This window comes from Nyctibius grandis, chromosome Z (assembly GCF_013368605.1).
Source record: "Nyctibius grandis isolate bNycGra1 chromosome Z, bNycGra1.pri, whole genome shotgun sequence".
Classification (NCBI taxonomy): Eukaryota; Metazoa; Chordata; class Aves; order Nyctibiiformes; family Nyctibiidae; genus Nyctibius; species Nyctibius grandis.
Window position 1 is genome coordinate 56,224,311 of NC_090695.1, and position 18,728 is coordinate 56,243,038.

The 18,728-nt window shown below is 35.3% G+C and overlaps 1 protein-coding gene across 2 annotated transcripts in view; it reads right to left on the reverse strand.

Annotated features, from left to right (window-relative positions):
- The window catches only part of MAN2A1 (mannosidase alpha class 2A member 1), a 146,875-nt gene that overhangs the window by 67,194 nt on the left and 60,953 nt on the right, over positions 1-18,728 (reverse strand). For both annotated transcript variants that reach the window (XM_068422413.1, XM_068422414.1), the window contains exons 9-12: positions 16,635-16,837; positions 11,009-11,194; positions 9,492-9,606; positions 6,528-6,595 (exon numbers count right to left, since the gene is read on the reverse strand). In XM_068422413.1, coding sequence (XP_068278514.1) covers positions 6,528-6,595; positions 9,492-9,606; positions 11,009-11,194; positions 16,635-16,837 — 572 coding nt within the window. The remainder of the gene's footprint in view (positions 1-6,527; positions 6,596-9,491; positions 9,607-11,008; positions 11,195-16,634; positions 16,838-18,728) is intronic.

Consider the following 18,728-nt stretch of genomic DNA (forward strand, 5'->3'; position numbering starts at 1 on the left):
TGTATCAACTTATTTACTAGTTTATTTTTGCAACTGCAATTTCAAAGACAGTCAAAACCCCAAAATATTTAGAAAAGACCATCATTGGTTTATCAACAGTAAGACAGACCAAAAAGTGGAAAAAAAGTTTGATTTATAAGACTTTTTATGCACCAAAAAATTAATGATTACAACTTTGAAATTTAACAATTTTTAGAACAACTTGAATTCAGAAGCATGACAGTCAAACTCAGTTTTGAAAAATAAAGATAAATTCCATAGAAAGCTTTGGAGTGCAATTAATTGCAAATCAAAGCTGTATTTTTCTTATTAATAATGAAAATTTATAATAACTGAAAAAATGAACCACAGTTCAGTTTTAAAGAGCTATCCCTTACATCAAAACAGACATTCATTTCTTAGCTTATTTGTTGTTTTGTTTTCAGAGTTCCCAGATAAACTTTCAGTGAAATGTCAATTGCCAGTGCCAGGAGTTCTAAGATAAGCCTGCACGTAGTGTAATTACCACAAAAAGTAGAAAACTCACACAATAAAAATGCAAATCTCTGAAAAACTGTTGTGACCTTACAGAAAGAGTGGTAATTAAAGAGATCAAGGTGCTGTGAACTCTTCCACACCCCTCACTTCCTCTCCCATTAGACATTGTCAATGACGAATTTGCTGGTTTTGATCATAGAGGTACTTGCATAGCTAACTTACACCTATAAAGCAGAATGAACGTATCGTGCTTTTGGTTTTGTTCACTCTGAAATCACCACTTTTGCCTGAATGATTTTTAGTGGAATATTTATTTGAAGTTCACATTAACCGACGTTTCAGGATTCAGATGCCTGAGTTACCCTCTGTCTGCCAAGCATTACATTGCCCTTGCAACAGCTCTTCCACTATGAAAAGCAAGAGGCAGAATGTTTCTTAAATACCCATTCAATTTAGTTAAAATGACCTTGAGTTCACTACAAATAGAACATGTTCATGGCAGTTACAGGTCACCTGAAATCTAGTAAATTGATTAGGCAGCTGAACACTGAGATTAACACTTTAAAGTAATTTTTAGAAAATCATTAGGCTGTATTCAGCCTAAGCAGCCAAGGCATTGGAAACTAAATGTGCAGCTCTGCACATATAATTTCAAAGGGTATCCTAATTTTTTAACTACTTGCACTACTGTGCTGAGAATACAAGTGCTTAATTAAGTGTTGTTTCTTAACAGAAGAAGAGAGTCTTAAGGACTGACTGAATGACCATTCATCCTGTCCACCTCCCTTAAAGTTATAACACAGGTGTTTCACTTTAACATAAACATATGAGGTTGTGCATATTGCTATCATTATTTCATCCAATAAAAAACTAAAACTTTTGGTTTGTTTTTGTTTTTTTTTTTTACCCTGCAGAACAAGTGTGCTTATTAACAATGTATGAACTGCCACAAATATTTTTGGGCTTATTTTAAATGTTACTGTATTCTTTCTTGTTTTCTTTAAACACTTTTTCCCCTCATTGACAATTGAAAATATCCCTGTTTCATCTTTTTTCTAAACTGTTTCAGTTTATAACTAGAAATACATATGCCTCAGAACTTATGCAAGCATAAAAGGTAATTAAAATGTATATTATTAAACTGACAAATGCTGTCAGAGCATCCTCTCCTTGTAACTATATTGGAGAACTGTTTAGATTGATTGTACCAATGTAGGCAACACAGGTCAGAAAAATCAACAAAAAACCCACCACCAAAGTTAAAGTTGCCAAATGAGAATAACAGTACCCCAAGCCAGTCACTTTCTAAGCTCAGAAAGACACAGTTCCTTTGGTGTGACGCTTTAACCAAGTGCCTCATGTCATCAGGACGGCTTTCCCTTTCGGCATATCACACCAACAAAGTTTCCTTCTCAGGCAAGTTATCCTTGCTGTCATCTTCCCAACAAATACAGTAACATACACACTGCTCTGCCAATCATTTTTGATCTCTGCACATTATTCTTTATCACACATTAAACTTAATAACATAGCTTTAGTTTCTACATTATAGTGCTGTGTTGAGAAAGCAGTGGGTACAGCTGCTGAGTGAATTTTTGAAAAGGTAACCAACTTGCAAATTCTTAAAGTAAAATCAGAATTTTCTTTCTCAAAAATGATCACAAATGTTGGACCTAACAGGATGCACACAATTTATGCCAAAACTTTGTTAATTACAACCTTATGCTAAAACCTGCTCATAGATATTGAAGTAAGGATAATAGCCCAGATTATTTTGTATCCTCTATTTGGAAAAATAAAACCTTCTTTTATAAGGTAGATGTCACTAAACTGCTCAGTGCTTTGACAGATCTTTGAAGAAATCATTGATTACACTGTATCCTACTCAGAATTAATCCCGTAGGCAACCTGAATATTTCAACTAGCAGAAAATGTGTCTGCTAAGCTATTAAACTAGCTTGATAAGAAGGATATCGTGCCATTCCTTTATGATTGGCTGACCAAAGTAACTTGTGGGCAAATTGTAAGTATTGTTGGTTTAGCACTAAAAATAATCCTAAATCAATGATTTTTAAAAATATTTCAATATTGTAGTATCTTCAGTTCAGATGGGATGTCTTACACCGTGCTTATAAAGTACAATCGAGCTCAGGACTAAAACTCCCCAGCCAGGTATACAGGTATATGAAGGTTCAGAAGTGATAAGAAAAAAAAAAAAAAAAAAGGCATGAATGATACTGTTAGGTCTCATTCACTCCTAGGTTCACCATGTTGTGCCAAACAATACTACTACAAAATCCAAGTTGGTACAGACAGTCAATTCAGTTATTTGGTCACGTACCGCATTCCCCTGCAATGCTGTCTCCAGGAAACACTGTAGATAGAAATAGCTAGGAAATCTTGCTGCTCACTGTCTACATATACTTCAACAGCCAACATCTTAAAGTGGATGGCAAGAGGTTCAAACCCACACCCTGCCCCCAAGTCCAGTGAGCACAAGTCTTTTGCCATTTGGGAAGTATGACCTCTGGCAGACTATTCCCAAGAAGTAATGATTATATCAATGGACAGGGCTTTCCCAGAAGTATGATGCAGTATCTAATTTATCAGCATACTCATGCACTTTGTCTCCAAAACATGCTGTAATAACTGTTAATTTCAGAACAAGACAAACATAGTTCCATATCTAGTTGGATATTATCTTGTGAAAACTTTGTTTTTCAGCTGGAAGTAACAATTTTTTAAAGAGCATGCAACTTCATTTATCAGCTAAAAGAGGTTTAGTGTAATTAAATACCCCATAACTTCAGTAACTCAAAAGGCTGACCATAAGACCACTTAGTTGTTCTAAGGTGGCAGAGTCACCAATCAGGTAAAGATTTAAAATACTCTACATACCTATTTCATTGAAATTAACACATTACTTCTTTTACAAGACTACAGATTCATAAAAAGATGGCAACAGAGCACTACAGAGAAGAGATGCATAGGTGGGGGGGTAAACAATACCAAATACATTAAAAGTGGTACCTACTTAGAAGCTGTTTGAAAGATACTTCTCAACTACACAACAATCTGGAGCTACTTTGTACTAGAACAATGACTACTGAAAGATAGATTTTTTTTTTTTTCCTCTTTTCTTTTATTCCATGTAATCAAGTTGTACTGGCTCTCCTGTACAATATGTCCGATCAGTTTTCACTATTGACTACAACTTTCACAGCAATGAAGAGAACACTTAACTAAAAAACATCAAAAAGAAAGGCTGGATGAGAGAGACAAAAGTATACTACCAACTACTTTGTTGTTGAAAAGTAGGTTAGATTTGAAACCAGTAGCATCAACTCAGTAAAATAAGAAAAAAATAGGAAAATGAGTGATTTATCAGATTAAAAACCATTATCTTATGAGCTTCCGATCAGTAGTGTTCCTCTAAATTCATAGGTGATATGAATCAAACTTTTATAAGAATAATCAATTTACAATACAGGTATTTTTAAAAATCTTGACATGGAAATGCAAAACTAGAAAAAGCTAAACATTCAGCCAATTAAAGAGAAGTAACACCTTGCCAGTTACATTGACTTAATTTCTGTCCCACATAATGGTATATTAGAACACATTAACAGAAAGAAATCTAGAGATTTCATGCTACACACATGAACAATAAAGACTACTACGAATAGAGGATAACCAAATAATAAAGTTTTGATGAGAATCAGTATTTTCATGCTGCCGATGCCTCCAAATTTGAAATGAAAAATCAGTTTCTGTCTTAGAAGCTTCAAACTCTGAAGTTTAAGTACAGTAATCCTTAATGATAAATTTATCAAGCTGAGTTTAAGATTCTACTGAAATTAACATTTCACATCTTTACTGGTTACCTAGAAAACTCAAGATGCACAGTGATAATATTCATGTACCTGATTTAAGCGAAGTTACTGTCTCAGTTTACATACCACTTTTCACAATGGTAATAATCTTAGTGGAGATTCAGACTACAACCAGAGATAAAAGTAGAAGCCTAGAAAGACTACGCTCATTTTTATATGAGAAAATGATTGAACGCACAGATATTCAAATGAAAATTTTAACAACAAAGAAAACATGAAGTAGTGTGCACTTAAGCATTGCTTTGAAAGTGTTTCCAAACAGGAAGCCATTATAAAAAAACAGGTTTTCAGGCAGCAGTATCAATATTCCCTTGTAATTATTTGAAATTATTTGAAACAGGAATCTACCGATGATAAAGTCAGCAACAGATCTCCACACATGATTTTGAGACCCTTGCTAATATTGTTTCCTTTCAAAATTCTTAGTCTCTTCACTTCCTGAGCAAAAGCTCTCTGCTGTGAGAGCGAGGCAGTTTTAGGAAACTCCTCTCCTTCTCCCTCACGTTTTTTTCCTCTTTATTCTCTCTCCCATAATTCTGATGACGCAGTCTTTGGAACATGAGCCACATCTTATATGACTGTATGGCATCTTCACAATACCAGACAAGCTAAAATTAGCAGTTATCTACCAATGTTATCTTCTTAGTAGGTTAAGGCAAGTTTAGAGAACAGCAGCAAAAGACTGATAGGATAATATTAATTTTAAAATTGAAAAGCTTGACATGCCTATCTAGTTAATGTACAACTAAGAGGGGAAAAAAAAAAGCAAATGCCTGAAATACACAAACACCAAAAAGGGAAAAACTTACTTAGCATACTATGCAGAGAGATAAATGGAACAGCGGATGCAAACAAAAGGCATATCAGGGGATGGAAGGGGCATGGGGGAAATTTCAACAGCTACCCTAAACAAGGAGAGCAAAAGCATTAAGCTATCATCAAATGGCAAAGAAAATCTACATTAAAACTTGCTTCCAGCCAAGTGTTTATATACAATATATACAATCCTTTCCCAGTGAAGATATCTGAGGGGATATTTTGAAAAAGCAAAAAGATTTTAGTTAAATAAATAGCTAGGCACCTGAGTTTTTGACCCTCTTGGACAAGTTTAAGATAATCTATTAGCACCTATCTAGCACTCCAATAAGAGAATAAAGCTCCTATTTAAAAAAAAAAACCAAAACAAACCAGTATGTATGTCTACATGACTGCTCTAGAGACAAGCTTCCCCCAAAAGCTCACAAAGACCACACTTTGCTCATTTTTTCAAAGAATCTGATTAGAATTTTTTATCAGTAGCAGTTAGTCTGCTGGATAGTCTGACACCTTCATGAATTAGGCAAGTAAGTTTTATTAGCTTGCCACTTGCTAGAACTAGAGAAATTAAACACTAACATCAGCAAAAATGGCATTCACTACTTTTAAAATGGATTTTATATCTTCTGTTCTGTAAGCAAAAACCTTGTATTACTTGGTTTACACACATAGCAGCTCTCATATCCATACGTCTTATTCACTTTATTTGGATTAGTCAACCTTTAATGAACGTTTAAGTTATTTCAGGTTGGATACTGAACATGCATGAGGATAGCAGAATGTCAGCTTCAACAGAAGATTCTATAAGTACATACAAATAAAGTAGTAAGCCCTCTTAATACAATGAAAAGTTGGTTAAGAGAAAACAGTGTCCTAGTTTATCTTCTACTTGAATTTTAAAGACAATACAGCATTTATATATTGTGATTTTTAGGCCTTATAATAACTAAGGTTTTGCTCACAGTGTTAATTGAGCCAGCTGTAATTATGTTTAATTAGAATTTTCTACTGCTGCGCTCAGGCATAATTTATTAAGGATTACAATACTGTAAAAGCACATAGTAAACCGACTTTACTTGCTGCAGCTGAATTAGTGGGATGTGAGAAAATTCTATAGTTTTAAAGTGCTGCGTCCTCTTTCAGCTAGACATAATAGTATTAGCATAATATGAAAACTACCTTTTCACCTTTTATATTTTTTCTTTTTCATTTTTAAAAAGATGTTGCCTTTATTTTGAGTAAAAGTTAAAGAAAATGAAATGGCATAAAAACTACCAGGAAGTGAAAACACACACATTACTAAAAGAATCACAGACACTAAGTAATACATAAACTATTTACCTTGGTTGCGATGTCAGCTTTATAATTGTCTTGCGTGGCAAAGAATCTTGGGAAGACTGAACATCATCCTACAAGAGAATATCTTTGAATTTGTTTTTGAATACACTTAAACTTTATGAAGTACAAAACCGTCCTAGCCATACCATAAACAGAAGCCTGTTTTAGCATGTTACACAGGACAATAAACTACAAAAGTTTATAAGCTGAGTACTTCAAATTAACAAAACAAAAAGGCTTACTTTGACTAATTCATTGAGAAACTTTCGCTTTCATTAAATACCTCTTATTCATACAATTATCAAATTGTCACCCCATGTTTTCATTTTTGCATACAAGACACCATAATCGCCAACTTCCTTCAAATTTTGCAAATACTTATCATTTATTTATTAACTTTCTCTTGCTATAAATTTACTCTCTGAAACCCTACACTCCTGTATACGTATCACAACGATTTAACTTTAGTCTTCTGTCAGATCTCATTGCTGCCTTATATTGTACATAAAAAAAATTTGCATTGTGTGTATGATTTTTACATTATATAAACTACTTGAAGAATCGTTTCACAATATTGATGAATTCTTATTTTTCACTACTTTTTCTCTTTTCTTAAATACAATATGATCCAGGGCTCACTTCCAGTGAGAAAAGGTAGTGCAAAGCCATTGCAGTCACTATTGCATTAATCTAAGTAAGAGAACAGCCAAGCTCTTGATGTAGTTACGTTCCTATTGGTTCATATAATGGTGACAACCATAGACTTTGCAGCTTAAGTGCAAAGCTCCCAATTTCTCAGAATACTCCAAACCATCCTCAAAATCATGTTTTTGAAATCCAACTATTGCCACTTACATGAAAGTTTTCTTTCTGCACTCAAAGAAATAAGACCAATATACAGGAATGGTGCAATGGTTGCATAGCTTTACTTTTATAGGTTGGATCTCATCCTATTGAGTTGGATCATCCAGGGATCTCTTAAGTTTCTTCTATTTTTCAGTGTATTGTCTTCCAAGCAATCTAGTTTTTGTTTGTTTACTAATGTAGCGTCTGTAAAACTTACACATGATGTACAAAGTATTCAGTTATCAGCTGTGAAAACCATGATGCTTTTGTGTGTAGCTAATCAATAAGAATAGCAGAAACACAGTGCAAGCAGTGTCATTCTGGAATCCTTCCATCATGTCTCATTTCCAGCTTCCTTTTTTTCTGGCTTAATGAAGGGCAATTTTCCCCGGTTGTACCTACTATCTACTGGAATGCTGCTACAGTCTCTTGCTGTTCCTTTGACCATGGGTTTTTTTTCCTTCTTCACCCCTCAAGGACAACATCAGTTTTCAATCTTAAAGTCTTCATCATTTGTCTTTCTCAACTCTCGGCATTCATTCAGAATGCCCATCTCTGAGCCATTCTTGATGTGAGCATCCATCAGCCACCAAAATACCATGATGGTATTTCGAAAAAACTGCATTTGAGCTTTCTACTTGCCCAAGGTTTGCAAAAGGGTTTTTTTTGTAAATATCCTAAAGTCCTCTCATTAGCACTCTACAAATACCACATTAAAAACCTTTTGCTGTGGTAACCCAAGTACTGTGGGAATATTAGGCTTATGATATGCTGCAGTTACTGTATATCATACAGATAAATCAATCTACTTCTATAATCACTTTTTTTTGGTCTTATATAGATATAATAAATACATTGAAATAAGAACTTTCTTTTTCATTTCTGCTTTCACAGTGGTAAGAGTGGGTTTGACTTAGTATGCTCCTAGGCCATACACAGTTTAAACAGCAAGTACTACTTCTACAATCCAGTGGTATTAATCCAGACTCATAAAGAACAGAAGCAATAAAAGTTTAAAATGTAACATGCCCCAATATCATTCAGAGCAGAAGTGAAAACTTCATTCCTTGAACAACTTCAAAATATTCTTACTTTCTGAAGCTGCACGTTCACATTGTTAGCCTTTCCAACCAGGAGCAAAATGACATATTTGTGGCACACACCCACATAGCACACACCAACAGGCATATATATGCAGAATGCACACATACATTAGTATCAAAGTCATAAAATGTATAAAGAACTGTTTTAACTTTTTTTTTAATGTATGTGACTAGAGGAGTAATTCAAGGTATGACACATCTGGCACATCCAAGCCAGCAGAATATTTCATGTTAGTTACATTAGAAGTGTGAGGTAATCATACAATAAAGACTGTCTCAATCCTGCTATGTTTATGCACAAAGAAATTAAAGCATCTTGTTTCCTCCCTGTGACAGGAGTTTAGACAGGTAGATTTCCTAAGACTACCTAGCTCTCACAGCAGAGAGCTTTTGTTCAGAAAGTGAAGAGACTAAGAATTTTGAAAGGAAACAATATTAGCAAGTGTGTTTCTTCAAGCTGTTCTTCACTGTGAAATGGTTCTCAAAATTATATGTGGGGACCTGTTGCTGACTTTATCATCAGTAGATTCCTGTTTCAAATAATTTCAGCTAAGGAAAAAAGCACAAGGTCTTGTCTAGACCTGGTCTTGCAAATTCAGCTTAGGCTTATGTTCAGGATGGAGATTTTCCTCTTCCTACATTTATTAGGGTAATAAGCAAAGTCATATTATAGGACTGCATACCATTATATATTCACTTATCATATGCATGTCACTGAAGTCACAAACAAATTTATGCAAGCAAGAAAACTAGAACACCTGGCATTACTATGTGATTCACAAAGTGCAACAAAATAAGCCCATTTACTTTAGATGTGTGGGGTTTTTTTAGCATACTGCTGAAGTTTTCACATTTTACTTTCCAATATCTTCAATTAATATGAATAGTGATAAGTAGCAGATTTCTGAGCAGGTATTAACAGCAAATTTCATTCTGACTTTTCCCAGGCCACTGAAAATGTATCGACAAGACATAGTTCACATTTCATTTTTCGAGAAAATCAAGAAAGGTAGCTCACCATCTTCAGGAATGGAGTTGATGTGTCATAATTATAAGCACCTTTATCCTTCAGGATAAGAATATGAGCAGAGTCAATTATCACTTTCTTCAAGTTCATTATTGAATGGAAAAGCCTGTTAAAAATTTTACAGTCTTAATTAGTTTTCAGTTGTTTTTATTCAATGTGATAACACCAACATTTAAAAATATTAAAAGAACTCCAAAGTATGTGTTACAGAAAAATAAATGTAATTTTTAATATCAATATAGCATGAAATTAAGAACAACTAGTTGCAACAGGTGACTAGACTGCAAAATGCAGAAATATTCTGAATTTCATTATATTCCTACCTTGCATACTGAAAATGAGGTACATCTCTACCCCACTGTTATGCTACAAGACGTATACCCTCAAAATATCAAGTACTTTTTCAAAATGCCAATCTTAGGAAAGTTTGTGTTTTATATGTTTGATTTCCAGTATCTATAGTGGAAACAAGCCTGAAACGCTGGTCACAAAATCAATGTTGCCTTTAAGCAGGATTAGAAAAACAAACAGAAACATAAAAATGTAAATTATTAGCATTATTTCCATTGCTTCAATCGACACAGGGTTTACAAATTCCTAAAACAGAGTTGTGTAATTCTATGTGTAAAGTAAAAAAAGCCTTTATTTTACTCTCTCATAACCCAGAGCATTGCACGTTTATACCTTGATTATATATATGCTTTAATAGATAAGATTTAAAAATTTATGGAATTTAAAAATACTTGTCATGAATGCAGTAGTTTAAACCAAGAAAGTGTTTTAGAGACATTTAAAACAATAACTTATTTAAGTCATGCTCTACCATCAACCGTCTACCATCACCTACCTTAATCAAATTTACTAGTGCTTAACTTTCCAATACGTAACAATTTTCTGAACAAATGCATAATTAAAGCATATATCTACATACAGACATATATATATATCATACACTGTTCTCTAAAAAAGTTCCACAAAGCAGTTAGCAGAAGAATTTGTCAATACTGAGAAAGCAACTACCCACCAGATACAACAGCAATGAACAACAATAGACAATTAAGTAGAAGACTGTCAACATGAAAAAATTTCCCACATTGAAGAAAGGTAGTTTACAGAGGGTGTGGGATTTTCCAAGGAATATATGCTTAAATTAGCACATCTCTTGATCATTGCTTAGCACAGGCAGATATAAAATGTTCTCCTATACAACAGTTACTGCAGAAAATAATAGCCCTGTTATTAAAGAACTCTTGGTATTGTGTCTACTTCGCTTCTTTTGAAAGCTCAGAAATTTTGTTGGGACATCAAGTTCTTACTTCAGAGGATCAAAAACTACTTCATAAATGAAGAGCATGGGTAAACAAATCCACTTCTCGTGTAGAGCGCCACTACATTTTCAGTACTGAGTATGTTGCTAGCTATAGCACAACTTATATCTGAAATACATACTTCTGTTTAAAAAAGCAAAGGGAAATTAAATTTAAGTTTATATATTTATAATAGATTACCTAGTGCCATAATCCACGACTACCCAATCTTTAGATGTTCCTGTAATAGCATCATGATGCTGAAAGAGTCCAAGGTTCCTCCTAGCTTCTGTGAGCAATTTATAGTTATCCACTGAAGGAAATACACTCATTTTCTCAGATTTACCGGACTGTATCAAAGCCAAGGAGTAGAGGATTTCAGCTGCCCTGGAATTGCAGAGAAGAATCAAATATTTATGTAAATTTAAAAATCAAAAAGCAACACACATTTTACCTGAAGAATAAACTGATGTTTTTACATCTTTCCTCATGCCCAGTTCTGCAAGTTCTTTAAACCTTAATCTTGTACTTTTTAGCCTGCTTCTAGCTTCAAACAATTAAAAATCACTGCTGTACTTCATCAACTAGTCTTACACCTTGTAAGCTTCCTGCAAGGCTTCAGTGATGGAAAACAGAGATTTAAAATAAAAATACGACAGTACAAAGTAACATACCATTTTCACAAATGTGTGAGCTATACAGGTCTGATCTTAAAATGCTACAGTAAGGATAGACTGCCTTAGAGGAGACATACAACTCCCATTTCAAAAAGCAACTTATTAAACAAATAAAATTAGCTTAAAGAAATCTATTAACCTGTACACTCTATGTAATATCTATTTTGCCATTTGTACTTTAAGTAAACTAAATTCTCCTAAAGAATTAGGCAGTTCATGCACCTGCTCACTATACATTCACCTGAACAGTGAGAACACTGGATTCAAAAACCCTTAGACTGAACAAAATGCAGAGCCCTTCTCTCCTTATGCAAAAGCCTAGCATTAAAATATTACCATTAGGTTCTCACTTGCTTTATGAGAATCTAAATTCATTTTACAAAAACACCCTTATAATTGCCAGTCATTATGAATATCTGACTTACAAAGATGGCTGTAGAAATTCTGGGAAACCATCTGTTAACTTTTTTTCCTGTCTCCTTTTCCTAAAATGTTACAGTTCTGTTTCTGTAGTCTGAAAAGTGTCAGATTCCTTTTCAAACTTTATTTGAGCTTAATGAAGGTTTCTCAAGTGTCTGAAGAAATCAAGGTCATACAAGTTAATGTTATAAAAAGCAAAGAAAGCAAAATAACATATGTTGTTGAAAAAAAAATGTAAAACTAAATTCTAAGCATGCAAATAAAAAAGATTAAGAAAAGGAAAATACACTAACTTTTAAATTTACGCAAGCTGTCAGTGAGTGCATGTGTTCAAATTTAAACTAGGTACAACAACAAATTTTAAAATCATTCTCAACTTGGATTTTCAGACTGTGCATTGATATTAACTGTTAACATAAAAAATACCTTTGGATTCAGTTTTGTCTCTGTCTTTATGCATCACATAGGTGACAATTACGTAAAAACTGCAAGTAGCATGTCTCAAACTAAACTGAAAGGTACGCTGTACATATAACAGCTCAATTCATTTTCATATTGTCAATATTTGAGGAATAGGATGAGATTTTGCTCTTACAGGTAAGATAACTGCTCAGAAGCTGCACACAAGATCAAGGTGTTAGAAGTTGCAATTCCTTTTTTTATTACTAGTGCACTTAAGCTTAATGGCTGTGATTTTAGTGTTGCTTAGTGCAAATTCCACTATGAATGCCGCCTACTTTGTTCTATTACAGCTTAAATTGAAAGGAAAGCAAGTATATTGTAGTTAAAAAGGCATCAGATGCGCATTCACCTAGTGGACAAACCCTGTCTGAAAGTGTTTTACCTTATTTTAAAAATTTGACTTGGCCACTAAACACTGACCCAACTGTAGCTATGAAGTAAAGAACACAAAAAATTTTAGTCCTCAAAATAGAGGTTAGATTTCCCTCCCCACAATCCACTTCAATTTTTTTTTTTTAAATAGGGAAGTCTATTACTTATAAACAAGATAACAACCTTAAAACCAAAACAAATAACATAAAAATGAAGCTGCATAGTAAATACATTTTAAGTTCATACTGCTTCCAGAACTTCACTTTAAATCTATTTTGTCTATAAGAAACACTTGGAACTTTTGCCTTTCAAGAATAACTGATTCTGTTTTACAGATTCATGCACTACATCAGTCTCTTAGATGCAGAATTTTCCTTTCAAGTCTCAATATTATTGTAAACATTAGCATGGTTCAATGGTCAAAGATGAAAGACACTCAGAAGTGAAACCACAAGAAACATTATATTAGAGAACACTTCAACTCAGAAGCAAGCATTTACCTCTCTCTAGTGTCTTCCCATAAAAGCTGTATAAAGCCTTGGTTTTCTCACCTATATTTCAAACTACTAGAAATTACCTAAAGTAGTTAACACAGATTAACCACTTTGTTGTAATTTGTCACTGTATCTCTACCTGATGGGACACTGCCAATAGACCAAAGTTTGCTTCACTGATTGCTCAAAGCCTACACTAGGTTACCTTTAGGTCCACTTTACATGTAACCTAAATAAATAATAATTTTTCCAAGAGTTTCTGAACTCTCAAGATGTGGTCTTTTCTATCCATCTGTACAGTTAGAAGCATCGCTGCAGCTCTTGTCCTGCTCCTGAATTACTTCAACTATTTTTTTTGCACACTTACCATAATTTTTCCCCGATTACGTCTGTGAAGAATGAAATAACAGAATGCATTCCTAACGTGCCCTCAACTATGCTGTTCTTTGCATCCTTCCATTATTACATTAAACAAACTTCTGGTCACTGATTTCATCACCCTTCAAACTACTGCGATCTATCCATCTCTCACTTAAGATTAAAAAATCAATTATGTCTCAAATCAGCAATGTCCATCTCCATTACAAAATCCTTAAACTGTCATGCACTTTCTTTAACGCACAAACCCAAACGTTTTTTAAAAACGGGAAAAACCCAAGCAACCAACTCTTTTCTTGCTTACATGGCCAGCCATCATACCAGGTCATGACGTTGAACACTGTTTCCTGGCTATTAAGTAGAAGTGAAGTACTTCTTAACGCTGGTACTGCTGGAACTTAAAAGCATTCATCCTTGGTAAACAATACACACACATATTTATCTCCTGTTCATTCTTCATTCCCCCACATATATATACATACACATATATACGCACACTAGGTAGATGTAAGTTAGCTCAGAAAGAACTATATAAAATTGAATCACAAGGTTGAGGCAAGGGTGTTATTAATTAAATGTGATCACAATGTTATTTCCTCTGGCTTTAAAGAAAATGAAAAATAAGACAAAACCTCTAATTCTGCTGTTCTCACAGCTAATATGCCATCCTTGAAGATTCTCCAGGTCTCTGAAAGCAAAACTACCAAAAAACCTGATATTAAACTGACAAGAACACATCTATACATTTTGTTCTTACATGTTCTTCACAGAGGATAATGAAGGATGAAAAACTTCCCAGACAGACTTTTAGAAATGTGCTTTGTTTTAATTCATAAGACTGAAGGTTTAGTTTCCTTCCAGAGATTCTTTACCTGTAAGTCTAGCACCTTTTTCAGAAGTTAAACATAACTGAAATTCTTACATGAAGGAATCTTTTAACACTGTAAAATTGTAAATACTACAAATAAACTTGAAAACAATTCATATGATGGTTTCTGCAACCTAAGTAATAGCAAACAGAAAAATGACAATAAAGTAAACACACTGAAAAATTTTGAGAAAAAAGGCTATGATAAAGCTAAAAGAAAATTAAATCCTTGTTGCACTTTAACAAACAGAAAGGATTTTAGGCAAAAGTATGAAAAACATTTCAGTAGGGAGTTCAGTTTAAGGGTATAATCTGTCTGATTTTCTACACATCTTGTCTTTTCCAATAGTTGTACTAAATAAGGCTGTTTTCACTGAATATCAAAGGTTCTTATGATAAACAAGCTAATGAGAACAGAGCTAATTAGTACTTATAATGTTGATATTGTAAGTAAAAAATAAAATGCTTCTAAGAAAATTGCATTCCTAGTGATGTTTTATATGCTATTTGTATACTATTTCTGAACAGTTGTTAAACTTCCTAATTACTTTTAGCCTTACAAATGCCCTCTTTGTAACCTTCTGACATTCTTGGTTCTGTACATAAGTTAAGCATAACATGGGTAACATTCCAAAGTTCTGATTAAAACACTGCAGAAGTCACTCCTCTGATAACTTCTCATTATTTTTACATTCTGCTGCCAAAGGGATCCTAGCCTTGCTTTTTGTCATTCCTCTCAGCTTAGATCTTATTTTTCTTCTCCTTCCTGACAGTCTTTGGCTTCTTTCCTCCCTGCTTTCCCATTTGTGAAACTTTTCTCCTTGCTGGTCAATGCAATGCCTTCAGTTATGTTTCATTGTTTCTTCCCTAACACCTTTCTATTCTCAGGCCCTTCTCCTTACACATTCCTTAGTCTTTCTATTGCTTTCATTTCTTCTTTCATTTCTTTTCTTGATTTCCTCATGTCTCTTACTCTGCATTCTTAGAGCGCAGAGAAAAGGCTAGAAAAAGCCACTTTCATTATAAGAAAAACACACTACAGATCACAGAGCAGCTGTGTCCCAAGTTTGCGAAGTGTTCACTTTACCAGAGCAAAGACTTGATTCCTTAGAAGAAGGAGAACAAATTCTGCTAGATACAGAGGTTTCTCTTCAGAAAGGTATTTGTATCCTCCTCCAAAACACTACTTTCCATGCTCCCAAAATGCTACTTTCCACACCTCTTGCCCCCTCCACTACTGCAGCAGCCGTTACAACACACACACACACAAAAAAATTTAAGTAGTCCTTAAGGAAGGTTTTCTCAGCTTTACAGAAATTCTTCTCTAGCACAAAAAGGTCTGAACAACATATAGAAGCACTAAAAAAGGTGTATTTTAAAGGGTCCTTCCAGAAGACAAAAAGTGTACTTTGACTAAGGATCCTTGAAAGAATAATCTTTTGGAAACAGATTTTCCAAGTTTTGGCAATAGATAAAAATGGCCAGGGTTTATATCATACACATCTGTCCCATATTTCTTTCTGGACCCTTAAAATACAGCTAAATCATTTTATGATGTGTCTTACCTGCAGCTGCTACAGGGAGAACAACTTAAATACTCCATCACCAAAATTCAGCAATAATTTTTTCTTTAAAGAAGATGCAAACTCTTTTCAGCAGAGCAGTACCTTACAATCTGCGATCACTTGGCACACACTATTCCTGACTACTTCTCAACCGCATCTAACAACCCTTGTAAAATTCACCCCTTGTATTTCTCTCTAACAGAGTTCACAGTATAACCATAATGACAGATTGATCTGACAGCTACCCAAATCCGATACAGAAATAAAAAGCATACTATCTGCTATTTTTCATAGAATCAGGACTTGCTGATCACTTGAATAGTATTTTGGAACAACTTACTTGTTTGGATGGAAAAAGTATTATTGAATTTCTGTGAATTTACTAAAAAAAAACAAAACAGATACACCAACTAATCCTTGTAACAAGAACTACATTTGGGGGCCATTTAGGCTATCCTTATTGTAAGTAAACTTAAACTATGCATTTCAAAATCACTTTCCCATCTGTCCAACAGATTTAGAGTACTTATACATTCATCTCTCCCATGTGCCAACACATATGCTATGAATTTACTGGATGGCAGTATTTACCGTAAGTAGGATTCCAGTACTCTATCCAGTCGTTTATAGAAGGGTCGCGATGTAAAGTATCCACTCCAGTAATGATGATCTCTGTCTGCATAGGTGAAGAAGTCTCCACTTAAAACAGGGAAAAATGAATTGCTGCTCTTTTCACCCAAGCTGCTTTCTTTGCGCAGAGCTTCAAAGTAATCTGATAAAGTTCCAAACTGGGCCTGAATGAAAATTAAAATTACTATAACATAGTTCCATTTTCTTTATTTAGACATATGACGACAATGAGTATGCTTGGTTTCAGAAACATGCCAGTCCTCCAGCAGAATTACAGCAGAAATACTATCCTAAAGAACTTCAGAAAGTTTCCCTGAACACTTCAGACAAGCTGAATAGCTCTTCCAAAAGCATTTCACTTCATTTCAACTCAGTACAAGAAAAACATGGACCTGTTGGAGCGGGTCCAAAGGTGAAACACCTCTGCTATGAAGAAAGGCTGAGAGAGTTGGTGGTGTTCAGCCTGGAGAAGACAAGACTCCGGGGAGACCTTGTTGCAGCCCTTCAGTACTTAAAGGGGGCTTATAAGAAAGATGGAGACAGGCATTTTAGTAGGGGCTATAGCTACAGGACAAGGGGTAACAGTTTTAAACTAAAAGAGGGTAAATTCAGACTAGGTATAAGGAAGAAATTGTTACAATGAGGGTGGTGAAACACTGGAACAGGTTGCCCAGTGAGGTGGTAGATGCCCCATTCCTGGAAACATTCAAGGTCAGGGTGGATGGAGCTCTAAGCAACCTGATCTAGTTGAAGATGTCACTGCTCACTGCAGGGGCATTGGACTAGATGACTTTTAAAGGTCCCTTCCAACCCAAACCATTCTATGATTCAAGAAATATTAAATACTTTTTTTTTAAAGTATAAATCAGTATCTAAAATACAAGCCAAATCTCAACAAATAAGCAAAGCATTCGTTCATGTCTTATGAGTAAGTCTCTAATACATGAGCTAAGTAATATCTCAATATTATGCAAGTAGATGTCTGGACTAAGTAAGAAACTTAATGTAACGCAACAAGAGTATAGTTGTCTTAATCCTGCATTTTCATAATTAACGGTTGGTGAAAGAGTCTGGGGCACAAGTTGTTTTCTCCTCCCTCCTTCCATTTTCAGGTGATGACGTGGGATGGAACAGTAGGATTCTCTCTATTAATGCCTGGCTACGAGACTGGTGCTACAGGCAGGGCTTTGGGTTCTTTGATAATGGCTGGTTTTATAAGACACCAGGCGTGATGGTAATACATGGGAAAGGTTCATGTCGTAAGGGCAAAAGGGTTCTGGGACAGGAATTAGCAGGGCTCATTCGGAGAGCTTTAAACTAGATTCGAAGAGGGGTGGGGTAGTAGCTGGGCTTGCACCACTGGGGCAACGCTCTAGTGTTGAGGTAGACCAGGAGGCCTCCCATCCCCCTGGGGTGAAATCGGTGTGCTCAGCTCGCTCCCTGAAATGCCTGTACACCAATGCACGCAGCATGGGGAATAAACAGGAGGAGTTGGAAATCTGTGTTCGGTCGGGGGGCTATGATCTAGTGGCAATTACAGAGACTTGGTGGGATGCCTCGCATGACTGGAATGTGGTCATGGATGGCTATGTCCTGTTCAGGAAAGACAGGCCGCTAAGGAGAGGTGGTGGAGTTGCTCTTTATGTGAGTGAGCAGCTAGAATGTATTGAGTTCTGTCCAGGGGCGGATCAGGAGCGAGTTGAGAGTTTGTGGGTGCGAATTAAGGGGCAGGCTGGCAGGGGTGATACTGTTGTGGGTGTCTATTACAGGCCACCGGATCAGGATGAGGAGGGTGATGAGGCCTTCTACAGGCAGCTGAGAGCAGTCTCGCAATTACAGGGCCTGGTTGTTGTGGGGGATTTCAACTACCCTGATATTTGCTGGGAGGCCTACTCAGCCAGCCATCCTCAGTCCAGGAGGTTCCTCCAGTGCATTGATGATAACTTTCTGATGCAAATGGTGGATGAGCCAACTAGGAGAGGAGCGCTGCTGGATCTTATCCTCACTAACAAGGAGGGTCTGGCTGAAGAGGTGAAGGTTAAGGGCAGCCTTGGT